The sequence below is a fragment of the Rousettus aegyptiacus genome, unplaced genomic scaffold (assembly GCF_014176215.1).
Source record: "Rousettus aegyptiacus isolate mRouAeg1 unplaced genomic scaffold, mRouAeg1.p scaffold_m13_p_7, whole genome shotgun sequence".
Taxonomy (NCBI): domain Eukaryota; kingdom Metazoa; phylum Chordata; class Mammalia; order Chiroptera; family Pteropodidae; genus Rousettus; species Rousettus aegyptiacus.
Genome location: NW_023416310.1, coordinates 62,964,020 through 62,977,774, shown reverse-complemented (window position 1 = coordinate 62,977,774; position 13,755 = coordinate 62,964,020). Strand labels below are relative to the sequence as shown.

At 43.3% G+C, this 13,755-nt stretch overlaps 1 protein-coding gene across 4 annotated transcripts in view; it reads left to right on the top strand.

The window, feature by feature from the left end:
- The window catches only part of TGFBRAP1 (transforming growth factor beta receptor associated protein 1), a 65,420-nt gene that overhangs the window by 38,537 nt on the left and 13,128 nt on the right, over positions 1-13,755 (top strand). For all 4 annotated transcript variants that reach the window (XM_036224111.1, XM_036224110.1, XM_036224112.1 and 1 more), the window contains 3 exons: positions 2,016-2,170; positions 8,887-8,969; positions 12,115-12,456. In XM_036224111.1, the coding sequence (XP_036080004.1) occupies positions 2,016-2,170; positions 8,887-8,969; positions 12,115-12,456 (580 nt within the window). The remainder of the gene's footprint in view (positions 1-2,015; positions 2,171-8,886; positions 8,970-12,114; positions 12,457-13,755) is intronic.

Sequence of the window (13,755 nt, the reverse complement as noted above, 5' to 3'; positions counted from 1 at the left end):
CTTAGGCTGAACAGAGCAGATGCACAGCTGATGTTTGTATAGACTCTGCACTTCAGGCATTATGTAGAATTTTCCTACATACCTACAGTGGAGAGAGAGATATTTGAACAAAGAGCTATAGCAGTTTAAGAGCTTGATAGAAATGAAATAAGGACAACGGGAGAGCAGAGGAGGAAGTACTACCTAGAAATACCAGGGAGGGCTTCCTGAAGGAGGTAGTATTTAAGCCAAACCTTTTAGAGTGAGTAGGAGTCAGCCAAGCAGAAGCGGTGTGAAAGAACCTTCAGGTAGGCAGACAGGAGCATGTAAACCTGCGCCAGAGAGAACTCTGCACTTAGGCTTCGCAGTCAGTTCAGTGTGACGGGTGTACAGGGCCAGATTGCGTGGGATGCGGCTGCAGCAGACCGGGGCGCTCAGGGAAGCCTTCCTCTTATGTGCAGTGGTGAGCCAGGGAAGGGATTTATCTTACTTCTCCTAAATTTTATTACGAACATTTCAATTGTACTGAAAGTAGAAAAGCAAAGTGAACCACCGTACACCATTTACCCAGATTCAACACTCATTAACATTTGCTGAGCTGTTTGAAAGTAAGTGGAAGACATCATGACATTTAGTCAGAAATACTTCAGCATGTGTCTCCTAAGAATAACAGCATTTTCCTACATAATCATAAAGTCCTTTTCACACTTCAGAAAATGAGCTCTAATATCCTGTCTGTGTTCAGATCCCTGCAGTTGTCCTAAGAATGCCTTGGGTGATAGCTGCTTGAAACCAAGAACTAATCTAGATTTATGCATTGCATTTGCCATTTAAGGATTTTAGCTCACCAAATTTTAGCTGCCCTTCCTGTTTGGATGCTGGGCATATAAACTTACAAAAACTCAGCCCTCACATTAAGTGTGTCAGATTCCGGCTGGGGGCTCTGACACCCACCTTTTCACATTTCACAGCAGTGGTACAGAGCCATGTACCTCGAGTGCTAGAGGCAGGTACTGGGGCCAGGGATACCTAGAGGCCGATGGAGTAACTCCTGCTGGATAGGAACAAGGCAGGCTTCCTGGAAAAGGGGACACCAGTGCAGCAAAGGGACAGAATCTCATCTGAGTATGAGGAAAATTGCCTACCTTGGTGATGATAATAGAAGACAGGTGTGAGCAGAGCAGGAAGAAGACCAGGAGGAAGGTTTGATGACAATCCACGCGAGGAGAGATGAGGACGGGGTTAAACCAAGCAGTGGGCTGGAGTGGAAAGGATGGATCACAGGAGAGAAAAGCCCAGGGCAGGAAAGGCATGGCTGACACTGAACTATCCTTCAGACTGAAAGAAAATATCGTTTCAGTGCTTCATGTGAGCATCTAACGGCTTTAAAAAAAGTGTCTCCAGAAGGGAGCAGGACTCACTTTAAATGCTTTGTAGTAGGAGCTCATCTTGGATTATAGTTCCAGCTCTTGGGTGGATTACTTGAGCAAGGTCCCCCCAGTGAAACGAGGGTGACAGTGCAGGCCACGGGTCAATTTAACTCACAGCACTGTGTGGAAATGAATATGATAATTTGGATGGTAGGCGAATATGAAATATTGTCTCATTGTTCAGAATGTTGCATTGTAATCTAGTTTCCTATAAACTAACATGGAGAGAAAATAAATTTCTAAAACTTTCTTATATTTCATAATTCTTATTGATAATTTTCCATAATTAGTCTCTACAACCTCATTGGACTATATATTATGTGTCTACTCAACTGTTTTAAATTTATCAGCACTTTCAAATTTTAAAAAGGCACATTTTAAACTTCAGAAATATAGTATTAAGAATTTGCCCTTTTCTGAGATTTGAAAGTTTGTGAAGCAGAAAGGAGAAGTGTTATAGCTTATGGTTTCTGTGGGAGTTCTGTGCTGTGACAACCCTGATGATTGATCAGCAAATCCAGTCATGGTCCCGTTTAGGGGAAGCACTGTGTTTCCTTGCAGGCAGCATGTTCTTCCCCTTTCCAACAGTGTCAAATTTCTTCCCAGGAAGAGTGATTGTCGCCACAAGTAAAGGAGTTTACATCTTGGTCCCATTACCTCTGGAAAAACAAATACAGGATCTTCTAGCAAGCCGCAGAGTGGAGGAGGCTTTGGTTTTAGCAAAAGGAGCCCGGAGGAACATTCCAAAGGAAAAATTTCAGGTTTGTAATTAGCTGGCCACAGAACGCATGCCTCAGCCTCCAGTCAATGCATTCGGGTTTCACGAACATGCCGCAGTCCCCACCATGCGCCAGACTTTGCAGATTTCAGTTGTATCTGTACTGAATATTCTCAGCATATCCACATCGTACAGAGAAGGAAACAGGGTGCAGAGCAGCCAGACAGCTGGACTGAGGTGATGCTACTCACAGAGGCCACGTCAGGTTTTAAACCTCTGACTTAATTTTCATGCTTACTAAGATATACCGAGTTATCTTTCTAATCCACTCTCTTCTTCAATGGGTCTTTAGAGAAGAATCAGGGGCGAAGTTATCATAAACCAAAATAGTAACATCAGGTTAGTTTGTCTCCTTATTTAGAACTTATATTTGTTGGGCTGGGGTTGAAATTTAAAAGTTTAGATATATAGTGTCTACAAAAAAGCTTTGTATACTGATAAACTATCTCATGTTGCAGGAATCCATCTAATTAAGTTCTTTAGGAGAAAACTTTCAATGCTCTTAAGCACTAAATTTAATATACTTGGTATAATAAATATAATGGATATAATAGTCAAGAATTATTCTTGGCTCTTAGGAAATCAGATTCTCTAAAAATTTCCATTTGATCAGTTGTTACGTTAGTTCAGGTTACTCACTGCATTTGAGAGTAATAAAACAATTAGTGTGTGTACGCTTCCTATGAATATCTAAATCGATCATTAGAAGTTCTCATGAATTAATAATCCCCTTACTTGCTACCAATCAGATTCTCACCTATGTGATCATTATGGAATGAAATAATGGTTATTGGCCTCGGTTGCTTTATGCTGCTACAGGTAGGTTCTGAAGGTTAAAACCAGGATATTACTTCGCAGTTATAGGGTACAAGAGAGGGTGTCTTTTCTATATTTAAATACTGAAAATCTTTTCATCTTTGTTCCTAATTTTTTTTTAAGTAAGAACTATCTATTAGCACTCAGCAGGGGGCAGCAAAAGCAAAAAGAAGAAAGCCTTTGTTCAGAGCCTGTGGTGCTGAGAGCAGCGTTTTCCTTACCCCTTAGGCTGGCCAGGTGGCCATGCCGAGAAGGTGCTCTGGGATCAGACCGCAGTGGGGTGTGAGACCTGCCTCTGCCCAGCTTGCTCTCAGCCCCTCTCTGCTCCTGTAACGTGGGGCCCCCCGAGCTGCTGTCCGTGGACACGTTGGATGTCTAGATGGGCCACGTGTTGGGGTGCCCCCCTCCTTGTAAACACACGTGCACACTTTAAGTGTGTAACTTTTTAAAAGATGCTTTCAATGTTTTTTGTCTACCTTTGGCTCTTTCTCCTCTCTTTTTGCTGAGAATAGAAATATGCAGTCAATAGCAGAGAACGTTAGGAGTCATGCTCTTTAATTTGCTGTCTCAGTGGGAGCTTTTTACTTTCTAACATGTTCTCTGCCTACTCCCTGTTGCTGGAAACACACCCTCAGAATGATCTCGAATTCAACCGTTATGCTCAGTGCCCATTTTTCTGCTGGTGTGCAGACCCTTATCGTATTTGGCCTGAATGATATTAGAGCCTCCCTCATGTGTGCCCATTTGTTTTCATTTGACTATTGTTTTATAGGGATTGCTTTTTAAATTTTGTTTTATAATTATGTAAAATATTTACGTAATTCAAAAGTCTAATCAACAAAGCAAAGCAATATATTCAAAGAAGCCTAAATTCCTTCTCTCTCTTTACCCTAATGTTTTTTCCCTTCCTCAACCTCTCTTCTGCCTTCTCTGTCTTTTTTTGGTGTGACAGTCAGTATTTTTGGGCCAGTGGTTATTATAATAGTATTAACTTCATAAAAGTCCTTTGGTTTTCTTTTTTTCTTTCCTTTTTTTTTTTTTTTTTTGCTGGCGGAGGGGGGACTCCTGTTTGTTGGTTCCCCATTTGGAGCAATATTTGAAATTAGCTAGTAACCTTATTTTTCCCTTTTCCTTTTTTTCCCCTGGTATTCATATTAAAGTATTATACTCATAAGGCAGTCAGCAAGCATATTATACTTTTTATGTAATCTCCCCACTCTGTTTTTTTTTTTTTTGATAGTTGTATTGCCTCCTCTTTTTCAGAGCCTATAGTCATCACATACTATACCGTCTCCCTGATATTTATCAATCTTAGTTCTATAGGCAAATGTGTTTTGAATGCTCACCAACAAATTTTATGTTGCTGACCTTCTAGTCAGTTGGCTTTCTGAAGCAGTCCTCTGGCAGGTATTTCAGGAGTGGCATCTGGGAACACTGCCCTTGAGTTTTTACATTTTGATAACAGTTTATCTACAGCTTTTATACTTGAAGGCAAGTTTGGCTGGATATAAAATCTTTGACTCACCTTATGTTTCAATGAGTTTAAACACCTTACGTTTAAATAAGTTCCGTCATTATCTTTTGGCATAAAGCATTGCTAATCAAAAATCTAATGAGGATCTGAATTTTTTTTCTTGCAGCGACTTGGTCATTTTGTTTGAATGCCCAAAAGACTTTGTCCTTAAAGTCTAGTTTCTCAGTGTTGATACTTACCAGCAAATCAGAGCCTGGAAAGTCCCCTTCCACTTTCTACTGCTAGTCTCAAATGGCCTGCCAAGCTTTCTAGTGGTTCCTGATAGCAATTTGAGGATGCTGTCCTCCAGCTGTCATGGCTTCATGGCCCCTTTTTCTTCTCTGCACTTCTTCCCACAGTTTCTAATACCACACAGGTCCTAGAGTTGTCGGTTTGTCCCCAGTAGCTCGTACTTTTGGGTTTGTGGGCATGCCTTGTCACTTAGTATTGTTATAAATGTTTTCAGTGAGTTTGGTTTCTATCCCAATTGTTTGTTTGTTTTTCACTTGTGGTAAAATACACGTAACATAAAATTTATTATCTTAACCATTCCTAAGTGTACAGGACATCGTTTTTCCTCCTAAAAGCAGCCAGTATTACTATTTCCTAGTGTTTCTTTCCCAAGAGTTTGGACCACTATTTTGGTAAATTGAATTATGCATCCTCCCTCTTTTCTTACCCCTCTCTGCTCCTGCTGGCCCCCACCATCCCACCCTTGGAACTGACCTACATGTGTCCATTGCACGGCTTCCTTCCTACACAGGCCTTCCCAGCTCGGGTTTCACTGAGCCCGCGCTCTCAGATGGTTACAGGTGCAGAGTGGGAAACGGTTCTGTTTTACACATTTAAATTAATTGAGTTTCTTAATTGGAGAAATTCTTAGGGCCTTTACTATACTAAAAGTTATTGTGATCCATAAAAGGGCATATAGCACATATAATATTTTTATTATCTTTCTGTGAATTCTAAAGAGAGAATAAATGTAAAATATATTATTTTATATGTGATGTATTTATGTATTATATAAATACATGCACATATAGATACACAACACGTAGGTACATTATATATATATTTACATATCAACATTTACACATACACACATCTGTTTCCAAATTCAGTCAGGATGGATTGCCTTTTTAACAAAGAGAATGTCATGTTCCGCCTAATATATTTTTGGAAAATTATTTCTATTTAGGAAGTAACTAAGTAAGAGTTGTTCAACAAGTTAAAAAAATAAACAAAGTATTTATTAGAGGGAAAGGTAGGAATACAGTTAAAAGTGTAACATTCATACCAATTTTTGTTGGAAATGTTGGCTGTACTTATTTTCCAGGAATGATACCATACATCACAATTCCTCTTGGTGTTATAGGGCATTGCAGTGTGAATCTTAATGGTTAGTTCCATGTCAAGAGTAAGATAAAATTTACCATCTTAACCATTTTTAAGTGTACAGTTCAGTAGCATTCAGTACACGCACATTGTAGTGCAACCACCACCGTCATCCTTCCCCGGAATCGCCTCATCTTCCCAAATGGAAGCCTTGTCCCCATTTCACACTAACTTCCCATCTCTCCTCCCCCAACTCCTGGCAGCCACCATTCTACTTTCTGTCTCTCTGAATGTAAGTACTCTATAAGTGGAATCATACAGTATTTGTCCTTTCATGTCTGGCTTATTTCACCCAGCATAACATCCTAAAGGTTCATCCTTGTTGTAGCATGTGTCAGAATTTCTTTTCTTTTTAAAGATGAATAATCCATTTGTTGAGCAGTTTGACATTTCATTTAGGCAGTGCATTTTAAGGAAGAGCCATAAACAAGGTACACTTGAATTTAGTGCTAGAAAGGACTGTTCTTTCCAAAAGCCCTTGTATGACATTTAACTTAGACAATACAGTGCTGCCTTGAAAGCAGGTTTAGAAATCTTTAAAATAGAATCTTTTGTTTCACAAAATTTCCAGTTCCCCAAGTCACAAAAATCAGAAATCTCAATTCAGAAACATGATACTAATAACGTACATTCTGACTTCAGTTTCATGTTGCTCCCAGAACACAAGCAACCTCTTCTCCTGGCTGGTGTTGGGCCCTCTGCCTTTGTGCAGAGTAGGTATAGAGTGGTAATGCTTAGAGGTCTGTCTTGCTAATTTCCTCTCTTCACTCGGGAATTTATAGCCACCTTACACTGAAGGACAAACTAACAAGTTAAAAAGAAAGCTGAAAATTCCATTGGTGAGTTAGCTCTGGTGCTGGGGAGCTAAACAGACTTTCCTGTCCTTTCTCCTCATGAAGCCACTCTTCTTGTCCTTTTCCTGCTGGCCGACCTGGCTCCACATTTTGTAGCTCAGCATCACCTGAGCAGGAGGAGTTATCAGTCAGAGTGGACAGTCTGGAAAGGGGACAGTGACTGTCAGGGAAGCAAGAATTGGCCGTGCTTGGTAAAATTTCTTATCAAGTGTGTGTAGGTTAAGTTCATTGATGTTCTCTATATCATCCATGGTTTTGGCATCAAGGTGCTTATGTCCAGGATGAAGGAATCTCTTTGCATGCTTTTTCCGAGTCTACATATAGCATTCCCAGACTAGAATAAAGAAAATAACCCCCATATTTTTGGGAATTGGGAGTGTTAGCAAAAGTAGTTTTTATTTCCCCTTAGGAAGGGGTAGAGTATATGACATCTGAATCCTGTGCATGAGGAATAAGTCGTTATTCAGCTGATTGTTATTCAGCTGATTTCTCATCAACAAGCCTAGGTGTGATTGAGAATTTTCCTACTGCAGGTCATGGGTCCTCTCTATCCCTTTGCTCAGTGGGTGGCCTTTATTTCTACTTTTGGAAATAGAACTGGCATTCCCCCACAACAGAACTTTGGCCCACTCCTGGCTGCTTAATGTTGGGCAGTATAAATAGGCCAGTTTGGAGTCAGAAGTGGCTGGTATCAGGGAAGGAAGATAAAGGCAGATGGTAAGAAGAGAAGTGGAAAGGCAGCCTGCCTTTTCTGACTTCTCTAAAGGAATTTCTGTGGGAACAGGCATGAAATGCTATGCTTTTGAGAACTCTTTAAAACTAGAGCAATGGGGAACGGGAGTGACAGCATTGAGGGGCCGACCATGTGCACTCCGCTCGTTTCTTCAGTGGCGACTGTGTTACCTGCCTGCTGCGCACTAGGTGAATCAGTGAGCGGAAAGAATTGGGCTCTAGAATCAGAAACATCTGGTTTTAAATCCTGGCTCAACCACTTATTACTTTAGTAACTTTGAGCCAACAACTTAACATCTTTGAGCGGAATGTTCTTATTTGTAAGTGGGGATAATAAATGACAATGGAAATGGAGTGTCACAAAAATTGATCAGATAGTTCTTCAGGTCAGTAAGCACTTACCAGATGGCAAAGACTATGCCAGGACTGGGGAGTGCTAGTGTATGTGGATAACGTATGTGCCCTGCCTTCAAGGAACATGGGGCTTCCAGAACAGCATGATGGATTGGAAGGTGGAGGAACTGCAGTTATAGAGTTTCTAACTGTGAGGTGACAAGGGCCTGAGCTATGATGGTGGATCCAGTAAGAATAGAGCAAAGAGACGGGTCCAAAAGCTGTTTCAAACAAAGGATGGACTAAACTTGAACAGTGACCAAATTGGGCCATATTGGGGGTGTAGGGGGTGGAATTAAAGTCACCACAAGACAACTTAACAACGTGTGTTTTGCTGTTACAGAGTGTCATAAGAACAAAGGGGCTCTGTGGTCAAGAAAGTTTGGGTAGTACCGAATTAGGCAAAGACAAGCCAGGACCTTTATTATAGGGATTCCCAGGTGTCACACGTTCGTGTGGGTTGTGCATCACCAGGAGAAGAGAGAATACACAGCACTTCTCCAGTGTTACTTGGTAAAGCTTATCTGTTTATTTATTAATATATTAAATGGTATTGGCCTTGTTCTCTGAGGAACACTCAGAAATGCTGCCATGACATGCCAATTCCAGTTGAGCAGAAGAAGGCTGAACAGCTTCTGGACTGTCAGAAATATTGACACCTGCAAGTTTATGAGGAGGAGAGTGGAAGATAAGGAATGTGTTGGGAAGGATTGGGGTTCATAAAGAAGCATCCATGAAGAAGCAGGAAAAATAGTTAAAAAGAAGACATTGTTTCAAGAAAGAAAGGTTGATTTACATAAATACACAAACACACACATATATATTTGTGTATATCGAAACTAATTTCATATATGCATTATTTTTTCTTTACCTTGTGACTTCACATTTCTTCATCATAATAAACATTTAGTTTGGGTTATGATTAGAAACTCAGTTTCTCCCTATTGTGATGGTTTCAGGGTATCTGTAAGAGATTAAACCTGTCTTTCTTTACAGGTAATGTACAGAAGGATTCTGCAGCAGGCGGGTTTTATACAGTTTGCACAACTTCAGTTCCTGGAAGCTAAAGAGCTCTTCAGGTAATTTGAGGTGTGGTAGCAAGACTTCCAGGTGTCCCTCTGTGGTCAGAACCTCCCTTCCAGCTGTGACGCTGTGATGGGAAGTGCTGCCGTGGTTAGACTGTGCTTCTGGTGAGAATGACAAGGTCTGTTTATAATAGCAGACACCACTGGTGCTCATGCCTTGTCTCCTCCTCCCCCCTCAGCCTCAGTTTAACTGTCCTTTATCTTAAAGAGCATGGAGGCCATCATGACAGTCCAGGGAAGAGAGGAGCAAGAATTCTAGAGAGTGCATTTGATAACATGTGAAGGATTTTAAGGAAAATACTCTTGGTCATTTTTTCTACTCTTGAGATTTTACCAGAAGCTATGAATTTAGAAAAAGAGCAAGTGCTTCTGGGAAGACTTATGAAAACGAATCTTCTTCTAAAGACTATAGATGGCCCATTGATGGTTAGCTCTCCCAGGAAGCTGTCTTTCTCTTACGGAGGTCCCCTGGCACTGTGCGTAACCCTGCATCCAGGGCCGTGTCGCCCTCTCCTCTGCCCCTCTCACACATGCCTGCGTCACACTCCTTTGCTGTCATACCCATTTTCCCAGCTGCATGTCCTCTCAGGCTGGCGTGCTCAGTGAGGCAGTGGTTGTGAACATGCTGGCTCGGCACGCCTGGCAGAAGATTAGGTTAAACCTGCTTTGATAGTCTTAAGCATCCTACAAAAGCATTGCCTATGGAATGTTTTCAAAATGTCTGACTAGCATAGATTCTGCACAGTTTAGAGCCATCTAAAAGATAAGAGCTATAACAAGCGGAGCAGGACACCACCCTGCAGCTTGCTGCCCACCCCCTGTTCTGGAACATATTTGCCACATGGCCCGGGCCACAGTGACACCCACTGCAGCCCCTGCCTCTTGCTCTGTCACAAAACTGGTTGTAGAGAAGAGATTTCTGAGTCAAGAAGGAATTAGGTATTGGATCATGATGCCCCGTAAAACTTTTACTTAAGCAAGTTCTCGGTGCTGTTACCATCTGTACATGGAAAGATCAGAAGCTTCGGGATTAAATAGATTCTTTGTCCCTTTGAACTGAGGCTCTTTTCTGTCATATCTTGTCTCATCCCTGCAATGTCAAAGGCCTCCGTACTTGGGTCCTGGGTGTCTCCCAGGACATCTTCTTCTCACAGGTTAATTTGAAGTACTAAGTGGTCAGTAACTTTGTAAGAGAATAAATGTAGGGCCTGTCAGTTGTTTGTACAAGGTTCTGGTTCTTCATACATCACACTCTTAGAGATAATCTTTAACTTGACTGCTGCTTAGCTTTAGTCAAAGGTGTGACTGAGAAGTTAATATTTGAAGGGATACCCCTAAGATAAGCATGATTCCACTTTCCCTTCCAGTGCCATTGGTAGACATTGCTAGTAACTCGTGATTTCCGCTCCCCGCCCCCCATTGAAGAGGGACTTGTCCTCAGACTCCTACTCAGTCTGATGCTAGAAGCCACAACTGCCAACTCATCGTGGTTAGCATCCAAGATAGAACCTATTTACCATCCATGTCGTGGAGACATACACTGTGTGTCTAGTCCTCCAGGAGTTACACAGCCTGTCTTTATATCCAGTTAGAGCCACCCCTTCTTCCATTGAGCATATTTGGCCTGAGCATGAGAGCTAGGATGAAAGGGTAGGACAGCACCCCTGCTCGGTGCACATGCCTGCTCTGCGGTGTGAGTGGTTTGGGGTAGGAGCGTTGAACACAGACTTATATTGGGATTTGTCCTGGACCTTAAACGATGAGTAGAAGTTTCCCAAATCAGGAATCATACCTTAGGCCATGGTTTCTCAGCTGTGGCACTGTTGACATTTCGGCATAAGTGATCCTTTGTTAGGTGAGCTTTCTCGTGTGTACTGTCGGACATGTAGCAGCAACCCTGGCCTCTAATCACTAGGTGCCAGTGGTGCCCTCCAGGTCTGACAAAAGTGTCTGCATAGTCGCAAAATATCCCCCAGGGAGAAAAACTCTTCCCATTGCAAACCAACTGCTCTTGGCTAAGGGAACAGTGACGGCGAAGGCTAAGAAGCATGAAATGTGGGAACAGGGGGTGAGAGTGACGGGCGCTAGTGCTGGAGTGTGGGAATGGGGCAGGGAAACGACAGCTGTCAGGTGCTTTGGGTCTGTTCAGGCAGCGTCTGGAGGGCCATGCTAAGAACTGTATCCTGTGGATAGTAAGTAACCACTGAGGGTGAGGAGCGGGTAAGAGGCAGTTTAAGAGCAAGGCGGAAAGGAGACTAGCGGCAGGGAGCCGGGAGAGTGGAGGAGAGACTAGAGAGTGTGAAGGGAGGCAGGTGCAAGAGGTGCAGACCCCAGGCCCTGCCTCAGAGCCTTCCATTCAGTGTGTCTGTTGGAGGCTCCTGCTCTGTTTGCTCAGGATGGTTCCCACAGTCGGGTCTGAGCCTGTGCCAGGGTTAAGACCCTCAGCCCGGTGGTGCTGCCGTTAACAGTTGTGATTGTAAACAGGACAGCGGGCTGGAGGGACCAACAGGGAAGGAGAGATGGGACATCACTAGATATGACCTCCTGGGCCTTATGAGGGTAGAACACTGTGCCAGCCATTTGAATTGCGGGCTAACTTTAAGCTCTGAAACGCTATCAATAGTCATTCCAGAAATGGCCACGTGGATGCTCTGTGTCTTCTGTTACAAGATCATTGATGAGGAAATTGTAGGTTATGTTCTTATAAAGTCCCTTCTTTATGGACTGTTCAATAAACTTGTCTATAATTTAGTGCCAGGGAAAACAGTGGTTTCAGAAGGACTGTAATCGGCCTTTGATCGGATGGTGATGTTGTGCTTCCTTCGTATTTCTTTGTCCTGGTGTCCAGGGAGCCAGTGCTGACTTAAGGTCCAGATGTTTTGATATTCCGCTTTCACACTGATTGTGCACGTGTCTTTCACCATGGTGCCCTCCACTCTATTTTGGAATTGGGGTGGCACACAGTTCAGTAGTGCTCTGCCACACTTATCAGTGAGGATGGTCGGTCTGGCGTGCACACCCAGATACCCAGCTCACTGTTGACATGTGCGGACGTGCACTCCCCTTCAGTATTGTTTTGTGTGCCTATGTGTACTCTCTCTCTCTTTTTGCTTCATTTAGTTTGACACTGTAATTGCAGAAGCGGCCAGCTTGACGTCCGGGAGCTGATCTCTCTCTACCCCTTCCTGTTGCCCACCTCCTCTTCATTCACACGGTCTCACCCTCCTCTTCACGAGTATGCAGACCTGAACCAGCTGACCCAGGGGGACCAGGAGAAGATGGCCAAGTGCAAGCGCTTCCTCATGAGCTACTTGAATGAAGTCCGCAGCACAGAGGTAGCCAACGGCTACAAAGAAGACATCGACACAGCCTTGCTGAAGCTGTATGCAGAAGCCGATCATGACAGCCTGCTGGACCTCCTGGTCACTGAGAACTCCTGTCTCCTGATAGACAGCGCTGCCTGGCTGGAGAAGCACAAAAAGTGAGTGTTCGCTTCCCGTGCTCAACCAGGGGTTCATGCCTGGCCCTTCCTCATGCAGTGGAGAGATATGAAGTTGATGGAACCAGTGTGTTTCAGTTCCCAAGAGACCGATCAAGGGACTACCTTGAAATCAGAGTGACAAGCCAGCACTCCCAAGGTTACCTCACCCTCGTCACCGTCTGCAGACCAACTGGAGGCCTGGGGGGGTGGGGGGGCAGGCGGAGCATTAACTCTCATACCAGTTCTTTAACGATAGAGAATAGTGCTAGTCCTAGGCCTCATTAGTAAATGAAGTGACTCTTACATTTCCTCCACATTCTATCTGGGGTTCACATGCAGAAGATGCCACATGTACGTGGCTACAATTAACAGGGCACTTAGCCACTGATGACCAAATTGAGCAGATAGACAGACATGTGGATAAATAGATAAGGGGATGGGGGAGTTTCTTAATCTTGTTAATAAAAGGTTACAGCTTAAAACTCTGCCTTCGTTATGTGCACGAGTTGGTAGGCAGCCGCCCATGCATTACGCACCAGGGCAGTTAAACTGCAGTGACAGACTCGATCAGAGCTGGCAGCTTCCTCCTCCGGGGCAGGTAGACAGGTGCTTGAAACTTTCTGAGCATCAGGGTTCTTTCTTTAAAAATATTGGGTGACCTTGAACTCTATTAAGCAATAAGAGTCTTTGTCTATGATTTTTGTTATGTATTTGAAATGGCAAAAGTACTGAAGAAACCCTGCAGGGACCATGGCAGTTACATCGCCTGATCCCAACAGGAAAATGTACTGTCGCCTCATGGTAACGACTTGGGATGTTAGGATCCGGAGAGTCAGTGTGACTTTCTGAAATGTAAAGGAAAAGAGAAGGGTCCCAGCAAATAGTTTGATGTCTTGAGAGTTTGCTCTTTGCAGGAAGAAATCCGACACTGGGTCACCTGTTGGGAAGGAGGAGGGCCAGGAGTGGGACATACCTGCAGAACTTGGGAGGGTGGGGACGGCTCACTGCCCAGGCAATGCCAGCATCATTGCGAATCCTTTACCATTTATAAATGAGGAAATGGAGGCCCAAGGAAGGTAACCTACTTGATCAAAGTCATATAAGTCATAAGCAATGAAGCCTAAATTGAAACTCATGTCCTTGAACTCTGGGTGGCCTTGCCCAGGACTCCCTCTGCCGTTCTCTTCTCTGCGATGCCCGGATACTGTTGTCCTTTATTGCTGTGTTGTCCATACTCCTTACCCCTTCTTTCAATAATAGCTCAGACAACATACCTTCTGAGTGGTCTTTTAATGTCGG